Raw genomic sequence first — 17,046 nt, 5'->3', positions numbered from 1 at the left:
ACAATAAATAATCCAAGGTCAAATCAAGCTGTGAACAACCTCACACCCCTTCTCAAACTGTATTTTTATATGGTGTATACTCGTGTATGATACGTTCGTATGGTGTTCCTGAACATGCATTTGTATCAACAAGTTGCCAGGCTCACAGCATCCATTGCTAGCCAAAAAGGAAATGCATGTCCCAGCATGTCTTTGAAGACACACAAAGAAAGAAAAAGCAAAAGCCCAGAGTTCCTTGGGAAGGATTGAATGTTAAACTACTCTGGAAATTGTAAGAAGTATAGGGTGTCTCTTGATAACTCTCAGCACCTTAACTACCCTACACAGAATTATTTGGAGGAAGCCACCACTATTTAAAATTGTATGATACAGCTCTAGATGGGGCCTCATCCGGTGAAGTTCACTCTGACAAACAGAAATAAATAAACAAGCAACAAAGGGGGTCAGGAAAGTTGAGGCCTGAGCTTTACTACTGTCTACTACATTCCTGTTCCGTCTCAGGTGACAAACTGGGAGGACGTGCCACCCCTGGGCATAGCCATTACATTCAACACTATACTGTTATGCAGGTAGTATACAGTATTGCAAGGGACACTATTCGGGAAGACACTCCTAAAAGGGAAGAATGGACAGCAATGACATTACATGCACAGCCACAACAATTATTTCTTCTAGTAAGTAAAATGGAAAGACAATAGTTTCTTGTGTTAAAACAGCTATCATGTTTTCACATACAGCTGAACACACAGATTGTCTAGGCTCATGTTTAGCTCCAGAGCTGGGGCTCATTCAGAAATACACAAGCTGGTTTCCTTCAACGTTGGACTCCACTACCAAGCTATCTAGGGAAAACAGCAAAAAAAAGCAGGCTTGTCAAAAGAACAATACATGACATTTTGCAGCACACATCTGCCTGTCTCGGGCAGCATGACCATTATGTATAGTTTGAATTCTATCCTATGTTTCCTGAGAAGTAAGGTCATTAACATACACCCAAGGAGACCTTTGTTCTTGCCATGAGTCAAATAATTAGCACGGCCATCACAGGCATTCTCATTCAATTGGACATGCAACCTATCAGATATGACACAAATGAATCACTGAAGACACTTCAATTTTCAGCATTAAAATTCTGGTACATTCATATACTTTGTCTGAACATTATTGTGCATTAGTGAAGTAATACTGCAATACTTTTTTATTTATAAAACAATAGAACCAAACATTACAGAAGGAAGTTGTACATAAATGTAATTGAACAGTCTAAGCTTATAAAGATCTTGCCCAGAGGGTGCTAGCCCTTTAATACCCAAAAGCACACTTAAAAATTAAAACTCATTCCAATAAATTCCAGGGCAGGTAATTAACACAAAATGGCTTCTTTGACTGGAAAGCAAACACATCTCAGCAAGACCTTGTAGTATCCTGATGGCTTAGGGGTCAAGGTTCTGTGAGGCTTTTCACAATTGGATATAATGATATTTAAATCAAACAAGACGTCAGATATTCATCCTGCTAAAAAGCGCTACCGGGTCCTGACCCTACACCATACAATGGGCATGGTGATTCAACCACCAGTTACAATTTTTAGTATATTCTAGCTATAGTTTAAAGCTAGCACGGTTTAAGATAAGGTTTACATTTTATTTTGGTGCTTACGGCCATGAGAGATCAATGGCAGCAACCTCCTGAGCATGTGAGCTTGTGTTTTAGCAAAGTGTGCAACAGGGCTCCATGACCTTTGGGCTTTATTTTTTTCTGTGTGAAACATGGCAATGTGCTCCTGGATCAACATGTGGGAGACTGGTTGCATCTGTTTCCACATGGATCATGTTGCCAGCACTGTCCTCCATTGGTAGTTTCTTGGGATGTTGTGGGCACGTCTGCCATTCCTCACAACGTTCTGTTTTCATTTGTGCATTTTCTCTCTTTGCCCAGGCTGTGGACAAAAATAAAACCATAGGGAGATCCAGTTAGAGATCCCCTGGTTTGCATGTACCTTGGCCCTCCAGAGGACAGCTGGTTTGCAACCAATACTTTATTGTACATTGCTGCAACAGTGTGTTGACTTTGTATGCATGTTGGAGATATCTCTCTGCCTATGTGTGCACACATGTGTTGCCTAATTTGAACCTAGAGTCCATGCAACTAACTAGGGATCTTTTTCCTTTTCAGTATCAGTTCCTGCTCCCGCCCCCCACGCTGTGTCAGTTGTTTTAAAGTTCAATGTGTTACATGGACAACTTTGTAAAATAAAGAAGAAAGCCACTTCTATGATTTATGGTGTGTTTAGTGAGAAAAGGCTGTTTTCAGCAGAATGTATCAAAGCTCCTTGTGCTTGTTGAAGATAAAATAAACAGTACGGCGCTAGTGTGCAGGCTGTTGCTGATTCTGAAGCGGTATCATTTCATGCTCTATTTCTGTCAGAGTACATTACTGAGTAGTGTGTGAGCATTGGCTAAACCTCTGGCAGTTATACATTGCTTGAAGGTCATATGATATTTACTCAAGTTTGAAAGTTTTGTAGTGACTTTAAATGGCAACCTTGGGGCTGAATATGTTAACCTCTGCTACTGGGCGACTTCCATTTGTTTCAGAGGAATGGAGGAATCTGTAGATATGTTCCTGGCCTACGTTCAGAAGTATCACAGTCTCTCCAGCATTTCACAGATAAAAATAGGGACACTTTTGTGGACTATTACACATTGCTGAAGGCTCTTCTCTGCCTGCTGGATGCTGTATTAATTTGATCTGCAATTGCCTGGCCTGCACTGGCACTGTCTCTTAATAAACTAACAGTCAGCTGCCTTTTTATTTTAATTCTATTATTATTATTGTTATTTTCTAAATTGCTTATTAGTCCTCTTAAGATGGGCAACACAGATGGACAACACAGTCTCCCACCAGATATTGTCAGACACCCACCGGCCACTGCCAGCACAGCCAGGGGTCAGGGATATTTATTAGTATTTATTAAATTTATTAAACAAAATGACAAAGCAAAACCCCCTATATTAATTAAAATCTGTGGGGGGGGGGGAATCATTAAAAACAACCCATCCGCTTTAAAAGTTCATGGATTGTTAACAGCCAAAGGCCTGGTTGAAAAAATGGTTTTGCCCGGCACTGAAAAATATGTAGTGAAGGCACCAGGTGAGTCTCCCTGAAGAAAGCATTCCACAATGGGGAACACCTCAGAAAAGGCCTGTTATCAGGTTGCCACCCTCTGGACATCTCATGGAGGGGGCACGCGGAGTAGGGCTTCAGTTGATGAGCACAGGGTCTGGGTCAGTTCATATGGGGAGAGGCAGTTCTTGATTATGGGAGTTGTAGTCCAGTAACCACAGGTTCCCCATTCTTGTTGTATAGATTTAGAATTTTGTTGATCTTGTTTGTATTTTGTATCCAACTTAAGTCCAAAGAAGCCATTCAGGCAGCATCTGCACTTCTGAATAAAATAGGAGCAAGGGAAACTGCAAAAAGCAGTCAGAAGTAGGTTCCACGAAATTCAATGGGACATATTTCTAAGTAAATATGCATAGGGTTTTAGGTGTTTGTTCTAGAACTGCTATCTATACTGAGGCAGGAGGAAAAGAGAACCGGATAATGAGCATTCAGAATACTAGAGAAGATTGAGATACAGGCCGCCTAACTGATAAAAGAGCTTCTCTTCGGAAGAGCAGAAACGCAATTCCCTAACAATTCATTTTGAGCTTAAGCGGATCTATCCTTGAGAAAGGAAAATGCTTTGTGGCTTGCAAGGCTTACAATTTGTGCTGTGAGATCCTTCACCAAGGAAATGGCCCGTAAGGCTGCCATCGTAGGGCGTGCTTACTCGGGAGCAAACAGCACCGAACACGGCGAGATCTACTTTATAGAGGTTAGCCACCACAGAGCGTCCGCCCAACGAGAAAGCTCTGCCAAGTTCTCCCTCTGCAGGACTCCAGTCCGCATTTTCGTAGCCGCCGAGCTTAACTGAGGTCGAGCCGAACCCTTCCCGGCCGGCTGGCTGGGAATCCGGGCCAGGCGAGCGTAATAGTATTCCTCCGAGTGGAGGCCGAATTGAGCGGTTGATCGGTGGTGGCTCCGCTCCAGAGGGGGCCGTGCGGGAAGGGATCCGGGCGCCGGGCTTTGCTGCGCAGCAGGGCGGGGCCTGGCTGGGGGTGGCTCGGGAAGTTGCCGAAGTTGGGCAGAGAGTGGAGGGACGGAGCCAGCGAGCGCCTGCCTGCCTGCTCGGGCCGGGCCTTCCTGGGTGCTGCTCTTCCCCCTCCCGCCCTCTCTTCCCTGTCCGGCCGGTGCATGATGGAAGCAGCATGGCCGCTCATCTTTCCTTAACGCAGGTAGGGACGGCTCGCTTTTCGCTCGGTGGGGAGGGAGTGGGGTGGTTAGCTTGGGCGGGGAAGGCAGCCGGGGGAAGCCTCGCCTCCGCGCTCCCGCCGTCTCCCCTATGAAGAGTTTCCTTTGTGACCTGGCCGCCTCCCGCTCCCATTCCTCCTCGTAGCCCTTTCCCTGCCCGCGTCTCCCCTCGGGGCGCTTCCGCCTGCGCCCCCCTTCGCAACACCCACCCTCCATCTCTGCCTCTCTGGGACGCCCCTTGGAACCCAGCGGGGCTTACTTCGGAGGAGGCGCCTTGTTTATGAACAGCCTCCCCTGTTTCCCTGCTCCCCAAGCTCTCTAGTCTTCCTCCCTAGTCTCCTCCCCCTCCTCCCAAGTTCTGCTGTTGCCCCAAAGCTGCCGCCCTTCACTTCGCCGGTGGTTCCCACGGGGGACTCCGCGCCTTGTTTCGCAGAAGCGGACGACGTGGGCTGCGCCTTACGCAAAGCTCGTAGCGCAGAGAACGTGTCTAGCGGGCGCCCGGAATTCCGCGGCTCTTGTCAGTCTCCAGCCGGTGTGGCGAAGAGTGACGGGCTTAGGAGCTGGGCTGACAAGGGGTCAAAGCTCCACTCACCCGGGAAACTTTGTGCTTATTCGCTGCCTCTTCGCCTAATCTTCCTCACGGGGTTGTTGTGAGGAGAATATGGGGAGGGAAAGGGCCACGGACACCGCCTTGAACTCCCTAGAGGAAAGGTGGGCCAGAAATGTAGTAATAATAATATTGGTGGGGTGGGTGTGTTATGGCTCCCTGAGTCTTTTTCTTTTTAACCCTCTGTAGGGTTTCCTCATGTTTCACCTACTGTGCTGTTCTTTGTTGTATTCCCCACTCCATACATTCAGACAGACAGACAGACAGACAGACTCTTCTTCTGTAGGACTGCTTTCCAACCTAATACCTGTTATTTATTCTCCAGAGGTGCTCCCACCCATGACATGGGGTGAAGCGGCTACCTCAGGCGGCAGAAGTGCAAGAGGCGGCACTCTGCCTGCCCCACTGCTTCTGCCATCCAGAGGGAGGTGTTCCAGCGCTCAACATTGCCACTTGTCTTCCCCCACCCGGGTGGAGAGGCAGCGCGAGAGGCAATACTTTGAGGAGCGCCCTGGCTCCTGCCAAGTTCAGTCAGAGCCAGGGCATTCCTGCACACTAGTTGTGATCAGCAGTGTTAGAAACTGAGATATGAAAGCTAGGAGCTAAATGGCACCTTAAACCTAGGTTACTGCAGCTAAAATATTGTGTTCATTTTTCACATGGTCTAGTCCTTTCCCTGCCCACCCCTCTAATATTCTTAGGAGGGTCTCTTCTCCAGTCTTCAGAGAGCAGCTGGAAGTAGGGAGGTAGAAAAAGGTCCTCCTTTCCTTCCACTTGGCAGTTTTAGTCTGAAATCTTAGGTGCAGCCCAGAGCTCAGAAACTGCTCACACTAATGAAATTCCCTGTCACAAAATGTGTCTAGAACAATGGGACTCCCAAGGAGAAAGCCGTGGCAACACTTTGAGGAGAACCTTGGCTCCCAAGTTCAGTGAGAGCCAGGGCACAGTGTTGACAAAAGTGTGTGTGGGGGGGGGGGGAGGCAGCAATTCCCTTTTCACTGGGCTGCCCTTGTTCTTCTCTCTTTTTCCATTTTGGCTTCTGTGATACACTTTTTGCAAACACCTTTTCTTTTTTAAATTTTATTTTTTCTAATTGAAAAATTTTCAGTTAAACAAAATAAAGTGAAAAACCAATAGAAACAAAAGGTGCATTAGAAAATACAAAAATGAGGACCCCCTCCAATTCTATACATACTTATCTAATACAATGGTAAACATGTTCTTTTTCCTGTGTCCCAGAACAGACTAGGCTTGCAGTCCTAACCCCACTTACCTGGGAGTAGGCCCCAGTGATTTTAGTGGGAGTTGCTGATTTGTTGGCATGGTTAGGTTTGCACTGTAGGTGCTGCAAAAAGTTTTTCCAGCACAATGGCAAGAACCCACTTCAACATGGGTTAAAATAGAGTGCTACAAATAAGTCTAATGTACTCTTAATTCAAAGATTATATATGTAGAAATAGCCCTCTGTAATAATAAATTTCAGTTCAGTTAATATAAAATCTATTTTGGGTTGGTCTTGGTTACCTCACTTCATGCTAATTGGTCTTATATGTGTAAACAGGAAGTACAATCATCATGAGTGTAGGTGTTGTGTATTCATGTTCTTGTTCATACCCCCTGTACCTGGTGCAGTTCTTGGAAGTAGAACTCAATGAGTGGTAAACTATAGTGCCCAGAATTCTCTGAGGGAGAGAACGTGCTTTGAATTTGTGTTAAAACTATAGTGTATACACAGCTGCAGTCTTTGGTATGCTGAAAGAGGAATTAAGAGTTGCTGTAGCTGCACTATTTGTAGTCGGGGAACTAATAGTTGCTTAACTTCAACTATGCAGTTAGCATAGCAGTGTGTTTGCAAATGAATATAACAACGAAGTCTTTGTTTATTTGAAATATTGATGTACTGCTGCTCAATAAAATAACACCAAGGTGGTACAGTATATAATACAGCAATTCAGAAATGAAAGCTTGAGGCTATAGTCCTATCTGAACTGAGCCCAGAGCACAACTCTGTACATGTCTCATTTGCAGGCCTCCCTTGTACATACTTACTTTGAAGTTGGTTCCACCTGGTTGGTAAGCATGTGTAGTTCAGGTGTCATGGCCAACTCTTGGTTTTGCCTTTGAGATCTGCAAATCACACACTTGAAGCCATAGTTTCTAGTTCTGGTTTGGATGTGAATTTATCTGGATCTGTTTCATTCTGGGTTCAGGTGCAGTTTGGGAAATGATCAGTTGAGAGTGGGACAGGGAGAATGTGACTGCTTCTCAGTTTCTTGGTGACTTTTGACATCATTAACCATGGTATCCTCCTGGACTGGCACTGTGGGATGAATATTATGGGCACTGTTTTATAGTGGTTTTGCTCCTACCTGCAAGGTCTTTTCCAGAAAGTATAAATGGGAGATAGTGTTTTGGCCCCATAATGCTTGTGCTATGGTGTACTACAGGGTCCCAGTCTTGTCCCCAGTGCTGTTTAACATCTAATGACCACACCCAGTGCCTTCATATAGGAGTTTGGAAACAAAGTGTCATCAGTATGCTGATGACATGCTGCTGTAATTTCTTTATAACATCAGTATGGGGAGACACTGTGAATGAACTGGACCATTGTCTGAGTGCAACAGTGGACTGAATAAGGGCCAGTAAGATGAACTTGAACCCTGAGAAGATTGAGGCACTGTTGGCTTGTGTTCCCTTGTATTTCCTGGATGGAGTTGCACCTCCTCTGAAAGAACAGATTTGGAGTTTGGGGTTGCTCATAGATCTGTGTTTGTCGCTAGACACGTAGGTGGCCTCATTGGCTCGGAGTGCCTTTTAGCAGCTATGCTTGGTTCACAAACTATGCCCATCCTTGGACAGGGATAGTTGGGCCACAGTGATTCCTTTAAATGCACTTTATGTGAGGCTACCCTTTTGCTTGGTCTGGAAACTCCAGCTGGGGCAAAACTGCTGCTAGATGGTTGATGGGGACAGACTATCTCTAGCATATAACTCCAGTGTTCAAACACTTGCGCTGCTACCGATGCTCTACTGGGCCAGGTTCAAGGTTCTTGTATTAATGTACAAGCCTTAACAACTTGGGCCCAGGAAACCTCAAGGACTGCCTGATCCCTGAGGTTGCGGTGGAGTCACTGTTAGTGTTCCATGATGGTTTGTATCTACCAGGAACTGTGCATTCAGTATTGTGGGACCAATTTAATGGAACATCCCAGTTGAGATCAGGCAGGCCTCCTCCTTCTTGAACTTGCAGTGCTTACTGAACACATTATTATTATTCCAGCTAGCCTTGGACATCTTGACTAACTATGGTTACTGCAAAAGATGGGAGAAGAGGGAGCATCTGAGCCTTAAGCATATTTTAAAGATTCAAACTGGGGTGATCAAGCCACCTGTATTCAAAGCGTACAGTTCCATCAAAATAACTTGATAGTTTTGTCAGAGAAGAACCTGTAAGTGGCTAAAATTCTGAATGTAGATGTTGAAATCCCAGTTTAGGATTTTTGCTCAGTTTTGAAGTTCCCTAAAGAGAAGACAGACATAAGAGTGTGGTGCAAAAGAGTGTGGTCCTGAAAACATGTCCCTTTGAATGTACTGAAAGTGCAATTGCATCACTTACACAACATTTAGATATATAATATGGGTCCACTGCGTTCTAGTGTATTTCTTCCCCAGTGAGAGAATCTTTCACTACACTCAGTTCGGCATAATTCTTCCTCAGGTTGGGGTGGCAAGGCAAGGAGAGTTAAGTTCTGCAAAAGCAATGTCTTTGATCAACTAACTAACTGGGTGAATTGTATATAGTATTTATTTATGTATTTAATTTTCATGCTGCCCTTCATTCAAGGATCACAGGGTAGTTGACAATATAAAAACACAACAACACATAACATAATAACAAACAAAAGAATAGTAATGATATGGCACTATTTATTCAACTTCCAGTGTCTCCAGTGCTAAGTTCAGGCTGCCTTTCCATTCATTTTGGTATTCTAAGCTGACTGGGTTTTAATTATCTGCTATTCCACTTCTGGTTTTTGGCTTTGTTTTAATTGTTTTGTATTTTGAATGTTAACCACCTTGAGCACTCCTTGTTAAGCAGGAAGCTGGGATGTAAACATATGCAGAAGCATGTGTGGTGTTGCAATTCTATTTTCATTAATTGCCTATATCATCTGAACAGAGAATTTCCATTTAAAATAAAGTTTCAGCCTGTTTGTTTGAAAGGCATAGCCTTAGGCATGTTTTCCTATATTCTTTCATGGTAAGGGACTTTGGTGTGTATTACTAAAAAGTAGACCCACTTAATCATTGATCGACATGCTAGTTTTTGAGTCTGTAGAATATATTGTCACAATGTTGTCGACCTTTACTTTGATAGAAAGTTAGAAATTTTTTATTCCTTAAGGATTAGAACATATATTTTTATGAATTGGCCAATGAAACTTGGCTTAGTTGTTGTCCTAATGGGGCTTGGCCTTGTTGGTAGTTAAAAGTTTTGAACTTTTCCTTTTGTATTCAAAGGTATAATATGCAATTTTTATTCTCAGTATAGATTTATGCTTCATGGGACTTTTGTGCACACAGAGCTTTCCCACCATTTTCTTTTTTTACTGTGGATGTAAGATTGTATGCAAGTGTATAAACACACTGACATAAATTTGGAAAGCTGTTTGTCTGGAGTTTTGCTCTTCATAAGTAATGTATATACACTGGAGCTGCTGTACTAGGGCAGTTGTACCATGGGACTTGCTTTTCCTGGCTGTTAACAATACATCTGCAGTAAAAATGTGAATGCAGGCATTTCAATAATACTGTTCAGATGCTTTCTTATATTTTTTTTTAAAAAAATATTTTTTATCTTGCCTTTCTACACCCACGTGTTTGTTTTTCAATGAAATATATTGGCTCTTGTCATTTTAACCGTGTCTCTGTGTGTGCAGGTCACATCTGCTTGCTACTAAAATGAGCTAAACTGAATGAGTATTAGTTAAAGCAAAATGGCCCTTTATAATATATAAACAGTTTAGGTTTGGGGGTAAGTTGGACCGCATCCTAATTTAGCTAGCAAGTTGGATGTCTCCTACAGTTTGAACACTATGACATCTGGTATAGTCAGCTGATCTTGACATAAATCTCAATGAAAGTTAAATACTTCTCTGCAATAAAATAACAGGATGTAGTTTTAATTTTGCATGTAGAGTGGCTGGCATGCTTGCACTATAATTGAAAACAGAAGTTATGTTGGAAATATACTGTTATGAAGCATGCAGGAAACTCTGAAAAATGACAGTCTTTCTAAAATGTTACTTAGGAGCATATCATTTAATTTCCATTTTATATATAGTGCACTGACTACCTTATATGCACCTTTTCCCCTCCATTTTTGTTCAGCTGTGGGAATGCTGTATATTGTGCCTGATCAGTTGGTGGTGGCTGTTTGTATGCAGAGATCATACAAAATGTACTGCTTTTTCTCTGTAAAACTGAGTTCTTAAGGTTGTGGTGTTGGATTGAAGCAATGCTTGTGAAAACAAAGGGTAAGTAGAAAGGCTAAGAAGCCATTTTTGGAAGTAAGAAGTGGGATGTCAGTGCCCTGCATAACCCTCTGTCCTTCATGACAACACGATCAGGCATCAATCCTGTACCTGCATACCTGAGTGAGAGTAAACTTCATTGGACCCAACGTGGCTTTACTTCTTCTGAGTTGACATAGGGTTGCTCTAGCTAGTACTGTACAATAAATTGCAAAACAAGTAAATAGATGCATGCTGATAACGGGGTGTAGAATTCAGATTCTCATAGTGCATACGTTTAAGTGCAGGACACATGGAGACTCTTCTGTACATGATTTCTGTATGAAGTAAATAGGGAGCAGCAGCATACAGAAAAGTTTTGCAATCCAAGATCCCTAAATACTTTCTCACAAAGTTTAGAAACATGTTAACAAAATCAGGACTGAGAGAACTAGATTTTCACATTTAAAAACAAAGTTCAGTCGGTACACTGTGTAGTGGAGAGAGATACTCTGTTTTGCTAGATCAAGGGTTTTTTATGGTGCTAAGCTAAAATCCTTCCTTGTTCACTCTCCTTCACTTCCTTTTTGGAGTGAATCACCATTAAAATTCTTGGTTTCTTGTAAGGTTGAATTGCAAATATAGTAGTGCTTTTCTTTTAAAGAGAAGAAAACAGCAAGTTTGAACCAGTAGATCATCTTCAGTAAGGAATTTAAGTTCACATTTCTTCTGGCATACTTTTTTTTTATATAAAAAAAATAATCTACAATTGGCAGAGATGCTGATCTGGTTGGAGTAGAATTAAAACCAAAACCTCATTTTATACAAGTAACTAGAAAGCTAATAAGGTTTGGTCCTGCTTAGTGATTTATAGACCATCTTAAATCGCTGAATCATTAAGTTATTTTTTTTGCCAGTCTTTATATCTTTCATTTGCCATGAAAGTGCCTGCTTAAAAACACTTTATGTTTTTGGAATTCTTGTCACATAGAAAGAGAACCCTGGGCAAACATCCATAAAGGAAATACCTGCAAATGTTGCCTTAGTGAAAGCAACAGTGTAGTGTATGGAAGAGAAGAGTTGTTGGGCCAAGTAGGGCTCACTTGAAATGAAATGGCAGGTGAATACATTGTATTTTCAGCTGTTGTTTAAGAACCTGAATTAATATTTGTTGTTTTTGTTTTGCTGTGCCATGAGTATTAGCTCTTCAAGCAAGTGGGTGAAAACTTGTATACTGTGTCAGAAAACTCTCTTACTTGCTCTTTGACTTTGTGCCGCTGAAACCGTAGCTTTGCCATGGTCTTCAAGACTTGAAAATGATGTCAAATGTGGGCACTGAAGGTCATGGTAAACTTGGAAACGAAGGGAGGTCCTGAAAGCCCCCCCCAAAAAAATTAGGATTGCTATAAAATGGACTCCTTTGAAAGGGAGTTAAAGACTAGAATACTATCTGTAAGATAGCCATTAAACACTGTTGATCATTCACTAATATTTCCCTGGTTTTGCTTCTCCTTAGTTTAGAATCAGTGTTAGAAACGCATATATATACCTTACCTCTCTCGCCCTGACCTAGCCATTGTGATCCATGCGATGGTCACCTTCAGACTTGATTATTGTAACTTACTCTACGTGGGGCTGCCCTTGAGACTGCTCAGAAACTCCAGTGGGTTCTCGCCGTGGGATCACATTCACCCAGTGCTATACCAGCTGCACTGGCTCCCGGCGGAGTACAGGATCAGGTTTAAGATGCTGGTTTAAACCTTTAAAGCCCTATACAGCCTAGGACCCTCGAACCTATGGGACGCCTCTCCTGCTTTGTCCCACAGAGGACCTTACGGTCTTCAAACAAAAACATCTTGGAGATTCCGGACCACAGGGAGGTTAGGCTGGCCTCAACCAGAGCCAGGGCTTTTTCGGCTGTGGCCCCGATCTGGTGGAATGCCCTGTCACAAGAGACTAGGGTCCTGTGGTACTTGACATCTTTCTGCAGGGCCTGCAAGACAGAGCTGTTCCACCAGGCCTTTGGCCAAGGCACAGTCTGACCCCCTCCTTTGGTAATCCTCACAGAACTCTAGCCCAATGGTTGCCATTAATTTGATTTTGAATTGATTTTAAAATGAATTGATTTTAGAATGCTGTGTTACTTTTATTGTTGTTAGCCGCTCCTAGCCCGGCTTCGGCTGGGGAGGGCGGGATATAAATATTTTATTATTATTATTATTATTATTATTATTATTATTATTATTATTTGCCAGTCGCCAAATGGCACCTTGTAGGTTACAGTCACCACAATGAGATGTCTAGGCACTATTCCCCGCAATGCAGTTTTGTTGTTGCTGTTGTTGTTTTCATTTGCTTTATATTTTAAAGGGGGGAAACCAAAATTGCTTACAACACATTAAAACATCAAATAAAACAACCCAGAATCAAATAAATAATAATCAAATAAATTCAAGCTTCATTCAAGGAAACTATTTCACATCCTTCTCCAAGTGACATTTTGCTTTCCCCATATTTATTTGCCTACTTAATTTAGTATAGCTGCCCCATAGCAGAAGTACTCTAGGAAGTAGACTAGGACCTGGGAGGCCAGGGTTCAAATTCCCACTTAGTCATGAATCTCACTGGGTGACCTTGGGCCAGTCACAGGCTCTTAACATATCTCACAGGGTTGTTGTAGGGATTAATTGAGCAGGGGAGTGAACCATGTACTCCTTGGAGGAAAAGGTGCGATATAAATGCAGTAAATAAGCTCTTCTGCTTACTTGCTTAAGAAAGTTGGAGGGACCAGCCGGATGGAGATGGCAGTCACCAACCTGGAATACAGAGATCACCACGTGGTCACAAATGGGCCTGCACCAGTTGCAAAATGCACCTGGCCAATTTCTAACACTGTTTAGAATGGATACTATGGGTTACCTTAGCAATAATCACAAATGCCTATATTGAATCTAGTACTGCTAGAATTCATTATGCAAGTGAAATCCAGTTATAATATCCACTTACCCAAATACATTTTTTACACTATAGTGATCTTATAAGTGAGAGATGAATTGTGGATAAGGCAATATGCAGAACTTTGGGTTGAGTCCATAAATTTGTTCTGGTTATGCAAGGACTTGTGCTTTTTAGAAAAACATTCCCTCTTCCTGTGTCTTCCCCAAATCTGTTTTGGGAGGGAAATCTTGAAGGTACACGGGGGCAGGAGAAGGAGGGGAAGTTCTGTTGCATAAGCAAAAGTCATTGTGTGAATACAGCAACTTTGCTGGATACAACCCTTTCTCTTGGGTTACATACTTGAACTATTCAGCAGCTGCCAGCCCTGAATATTCTAAGCCAAGTAGTAGGTCTTGAAATTTTCTAGTACATAGTCCTGACATAAAGCTGTAAAACAAATAGATTCATTTTTAGCAATGTATGTATATATCATGAAAAGTTCATCTAGGTCCTTGGTGTTTTGCCCTGCCCGTTGCTAGACTGCAGCATCTGATGTAATGTAGTTCTCCCACTCCTGATGTAGAGGGAAATGTCCAAGTAGCCATTCTTTGCTAAAGTCAGTGACAGGGTAGATAAGTATATTGCTGTCCTACTGCTTTTGTAAGTACAATTTCGTACCAACACTTTCCAAAGATGAACTTCTGGAAGAACTAAAAGAGGAGTTAGAGGATGAGTGAGTTGGCATTTGAAGGGGAAATTAATGTTGAATATCCAGTTTCAGCAGTGTGTTCACTCTGGTTAGTGAAATTCCTTCCTCAATATGTTTGAAAGCTTAATTGGAAAAAGGAAGTCTGAGCTATTCTGTGTTTCAAAGATCAACAAGATGTCTTTTGTAGCATATGTGCTACAAATTCTGATGCTACCAGATGGCTGGAAGAACTCTCATTGAAGGCAAGTCAGCAGTTGCCAAGTGCTTGGTGGGGCTGGGGTGTGGGTGGATTTGGTGGTGTTCTTGTGTTTGTAGTAAGGAGAAAGTAAGGATATTGAAACAAGATGGTGGAGGGGTGATGTCTTTCTATCTGGGTGCTTACCTGGGTGGGAAAACAGGGCCTAGGTGGGAGGGGAGGGGCATTGTGGTGTAGTATGGCTAAGATGTCTTGATAGACACAAGTTTATAGTTAGATCCTCTGAATGCATTGCAAGTGGTTTGAGGAGACCCTGAATTACAGTATTCAGGAAGGTGGTATAGCAGCAAAGGGCTTGTGCTTGGCCTTGCAGTTTAAATAGTGACAGTGTAAACTGTACAAGAATTTTTGGAACAGCTGAGGTCTAAAGGGAAAACATATATTAAGAGACAGCTTTGTTACACCACATACTTGGTGTTTGGAGGGCGCTTGCAGTTTAACTCATCCTTGTGTAAGAAATAAAGAAACTTACCAGTCTTAATTCCAAGAATTTTATTTTAGGTATATAATATTTCTTTACCTGTGATTTCCAGAAAAATCTTATATTGCTGTACGAACAATTCTATTCACTGTAAGAGAAATCTGATTGTCTTGTTGCCCAGTTAGACTTTTATCTTAAAATGGGTCTCTTGCCAGTGAAAGCAAAAGACCTTCCAAGCTTTCGCCATTATACAGAAAATGTAATTTGCATCTGTTGTTCAGATGTTAAACTGCATAGGAGAGACTGGATGGAGAGACTGCTTTGGAATTTTAGAGTGGTGAAGGCACAGGATGTGAACCAGCATATGTTTCCTATTCAAGAGTAACAATAGGTTTGGCTTAGTAATGTTTTGCTAACAAAATGATGACATTGCTATAGTTGAACGAAGATGTGAGATTATTAATTGCTCTATTGGGGAAAAGACAGAGTACTGAACATTGACTTAATGGATCGACTTCCACAGTGGTTTAAGCAAAACTATTTTCCCTTCCTGGTATTTGTGGATATCTGTTAATGTATTAATCCTGAGCAATACTTAACAAATTTGAGTGTATTTTGGAAGAGCAGCGTCAGATTATTATAGAATGTACTGCCTAATTACTGCACAAATTCAACCTAATGTTCCAAGTGGACTTAAGGGGTTGTTTTGTGTTACAAGCAGAAAGCGAATTCTGAGAGTTGCACAAGTACAGCATGACTTACTTAAAAAACAGAAGGGGACAAATGCACACCCACTCAGGCTTTTGGTGTTGGGTCAGTTGTTCACCTACTAACTGGCTGTTCACAGCAATGATCAACGGATGATCTTCTTCTTTCTAACACCCTGCCCATACTGTGTCTTTGTTCCTGAAACATCTTAATATGTTTTAGAAAATAATTGTGCTAAAAAGAAAATAATTGTGCTACAAAGAATTCCTGTTTAAAGCTGGCACCTTTTATTTTTTTAAAGACAATTCATTTGTGCAGCATTCTTCTTAGGCGATCACTCGTAGCTGAGTAAGATTGTCTTCCATGAACATGGTCTTAACAGTGAACCTGTAAGTGACAGTGGAGGCCAATTCTGGATCCACACAGTGGAGACATAGGTTTACAGGTGGGAGTTGATCATGGTGAGGGTTTGACAAGCATGCCTTCCTATTAGCATGTTTCTCCATTTCATCCTGAATTTGAGCATCTTCAAAGTCTATGACACCTTTGCTAAAGGCTGTTCTCTAATTGGCCAGTGTTTATACTACATTTTTTAAGATTTGCCTTGAGAGAGTCTTTAAACCTCTTTTGTTGACCAACGTTACGCTTTCCATTTTTAAGTTCAGAATAGAGTAGTTGCTTTGGAAGATGATAATCAGGCATCCAAACAACATGACCGGTCCAAAAAAGTTGATGTTGAGGAATCATTGCTTCGACACTGGTGATAATTGCTTCTTCCTGTATATGTACTGGCATTAGTTCGCCTGTCTTCCCAAGTGATATGTAAAATTTTTCGGAGACACTGTTGGTGGAATCTTTAGAGGAGTTGGAGATGCATATGTTGCTGCCAGCTGGTCGAAGTTGCTGTGTAAGCTTGTTCTGCTGTAGAAACAGTTTCTTCTGGGGAATTTCTGTCAATGTGCTGAGTAGAGTCACTGTTTTCTGGAAATGCAATTTCCCTCTAAGCTCTTGAGTACAGTTAAGAATGTTAGTAACTGTGGTGTTGCTGTTTATTTATTTCATTTATCATTTCATTTCATTTCATTTCATTTATGTCTTTCCTTTCTCCCAGTACAGCAACCAAGGCAGATCACAACATGAATTAAAAACAGATACAGCTAAAACTCACAAAAGTTATAAATATAAAAAACCAAATAAATTACCATATTAAAAATAGCACTGAATAAAAGCAGCTGAAAACCATTTCAGTTTTTATCCCACCTTTTTGCATCTTCACCCACCCAAAATGTAACAAAATATCAAGATAAAGTGGCACCAGCAAAAAGAGTAGCAGCAATTTGTACAGCAATTCTAATCTGCTGTAGACCCGGGGGGTGGGGGATATGTGCCAGAAATACTGAATTTTGAATGTGTTTCAGGTAATCCAGATTTGCATTTCAGTGAGAATGCATTTCACTTAGAAAATGATAGAATTATGCCACAGAATGGACCTTACCTCCCAGTTTAAACCTGTATGGAGCTATGTCAGATCTAGGACTA

At 41.9% G+C, this 17,046-nt stretch overlaps 1 protein-coding gene and 1 long non-coding RNA gene across 5 annotated transcripts in view; one reads left to right on the top strand and one right to left on the bottom strand.

Annotated features, from left to right (window-relative positions):
• Positions 1-443: 443 nt before the first annotated feature.
• On the bottom strand, positions 444-3,931 carry LOC309371432. The gene is made up of 2 exons (XR_014169108.1): positions 3,769-3,931; positions 444-842 (listed from the first exon to the last, which is right to left on the bottom strand). It is a non-coding gene; the product is annotated as an uncharacterized lncRNA (long non-coding RNA).
• Positions 3,932-3,962: 31 nt separating this feature from the next.
• EPS15 (epidermal growth factor receptor pathway substrate 15) overlaps positions 3,963-17,046 on the top strand; it is a 54,475-nt gene continuing 41,391 nt past the window's right edge. For 2 of the 4 annotated variants that reach the window (XM_081913930.1, XM_081913931.1), the window contains exon 1: positions 4,204-4,340. In XM_081913930.1, coding sequence (XP_081770056.1) covers positions 4,314-4,340 — 27 coding nt within the window. In that variant the 5' untranslated portion in view covers positions 4,204-4,313. Of the gene's footprint in view, positions 4,341-17,046 lie in introns of all 4 variants that reach the window. The other 2 variants (XM_081913932.1, XM_081913933.1) reach the window with 2 other exon arrangements.

This window comes from Podarcis melisellensis, assembly GCF_964234715.1.
Source record: "Podarcis melisellensis genome assembly, chromosome: 6".
Taxonomy (NCBI): Eukaryota; Metazoa; Chordata; class Lepidosauria; order Squamata; family Lacertidae; genus Podarcis; species Podarcis melisellensis.
Note: the sequence above shows the minus strand (reverse complement) of the source record. Positions and strands in the feature narration are given on the sequence as shown.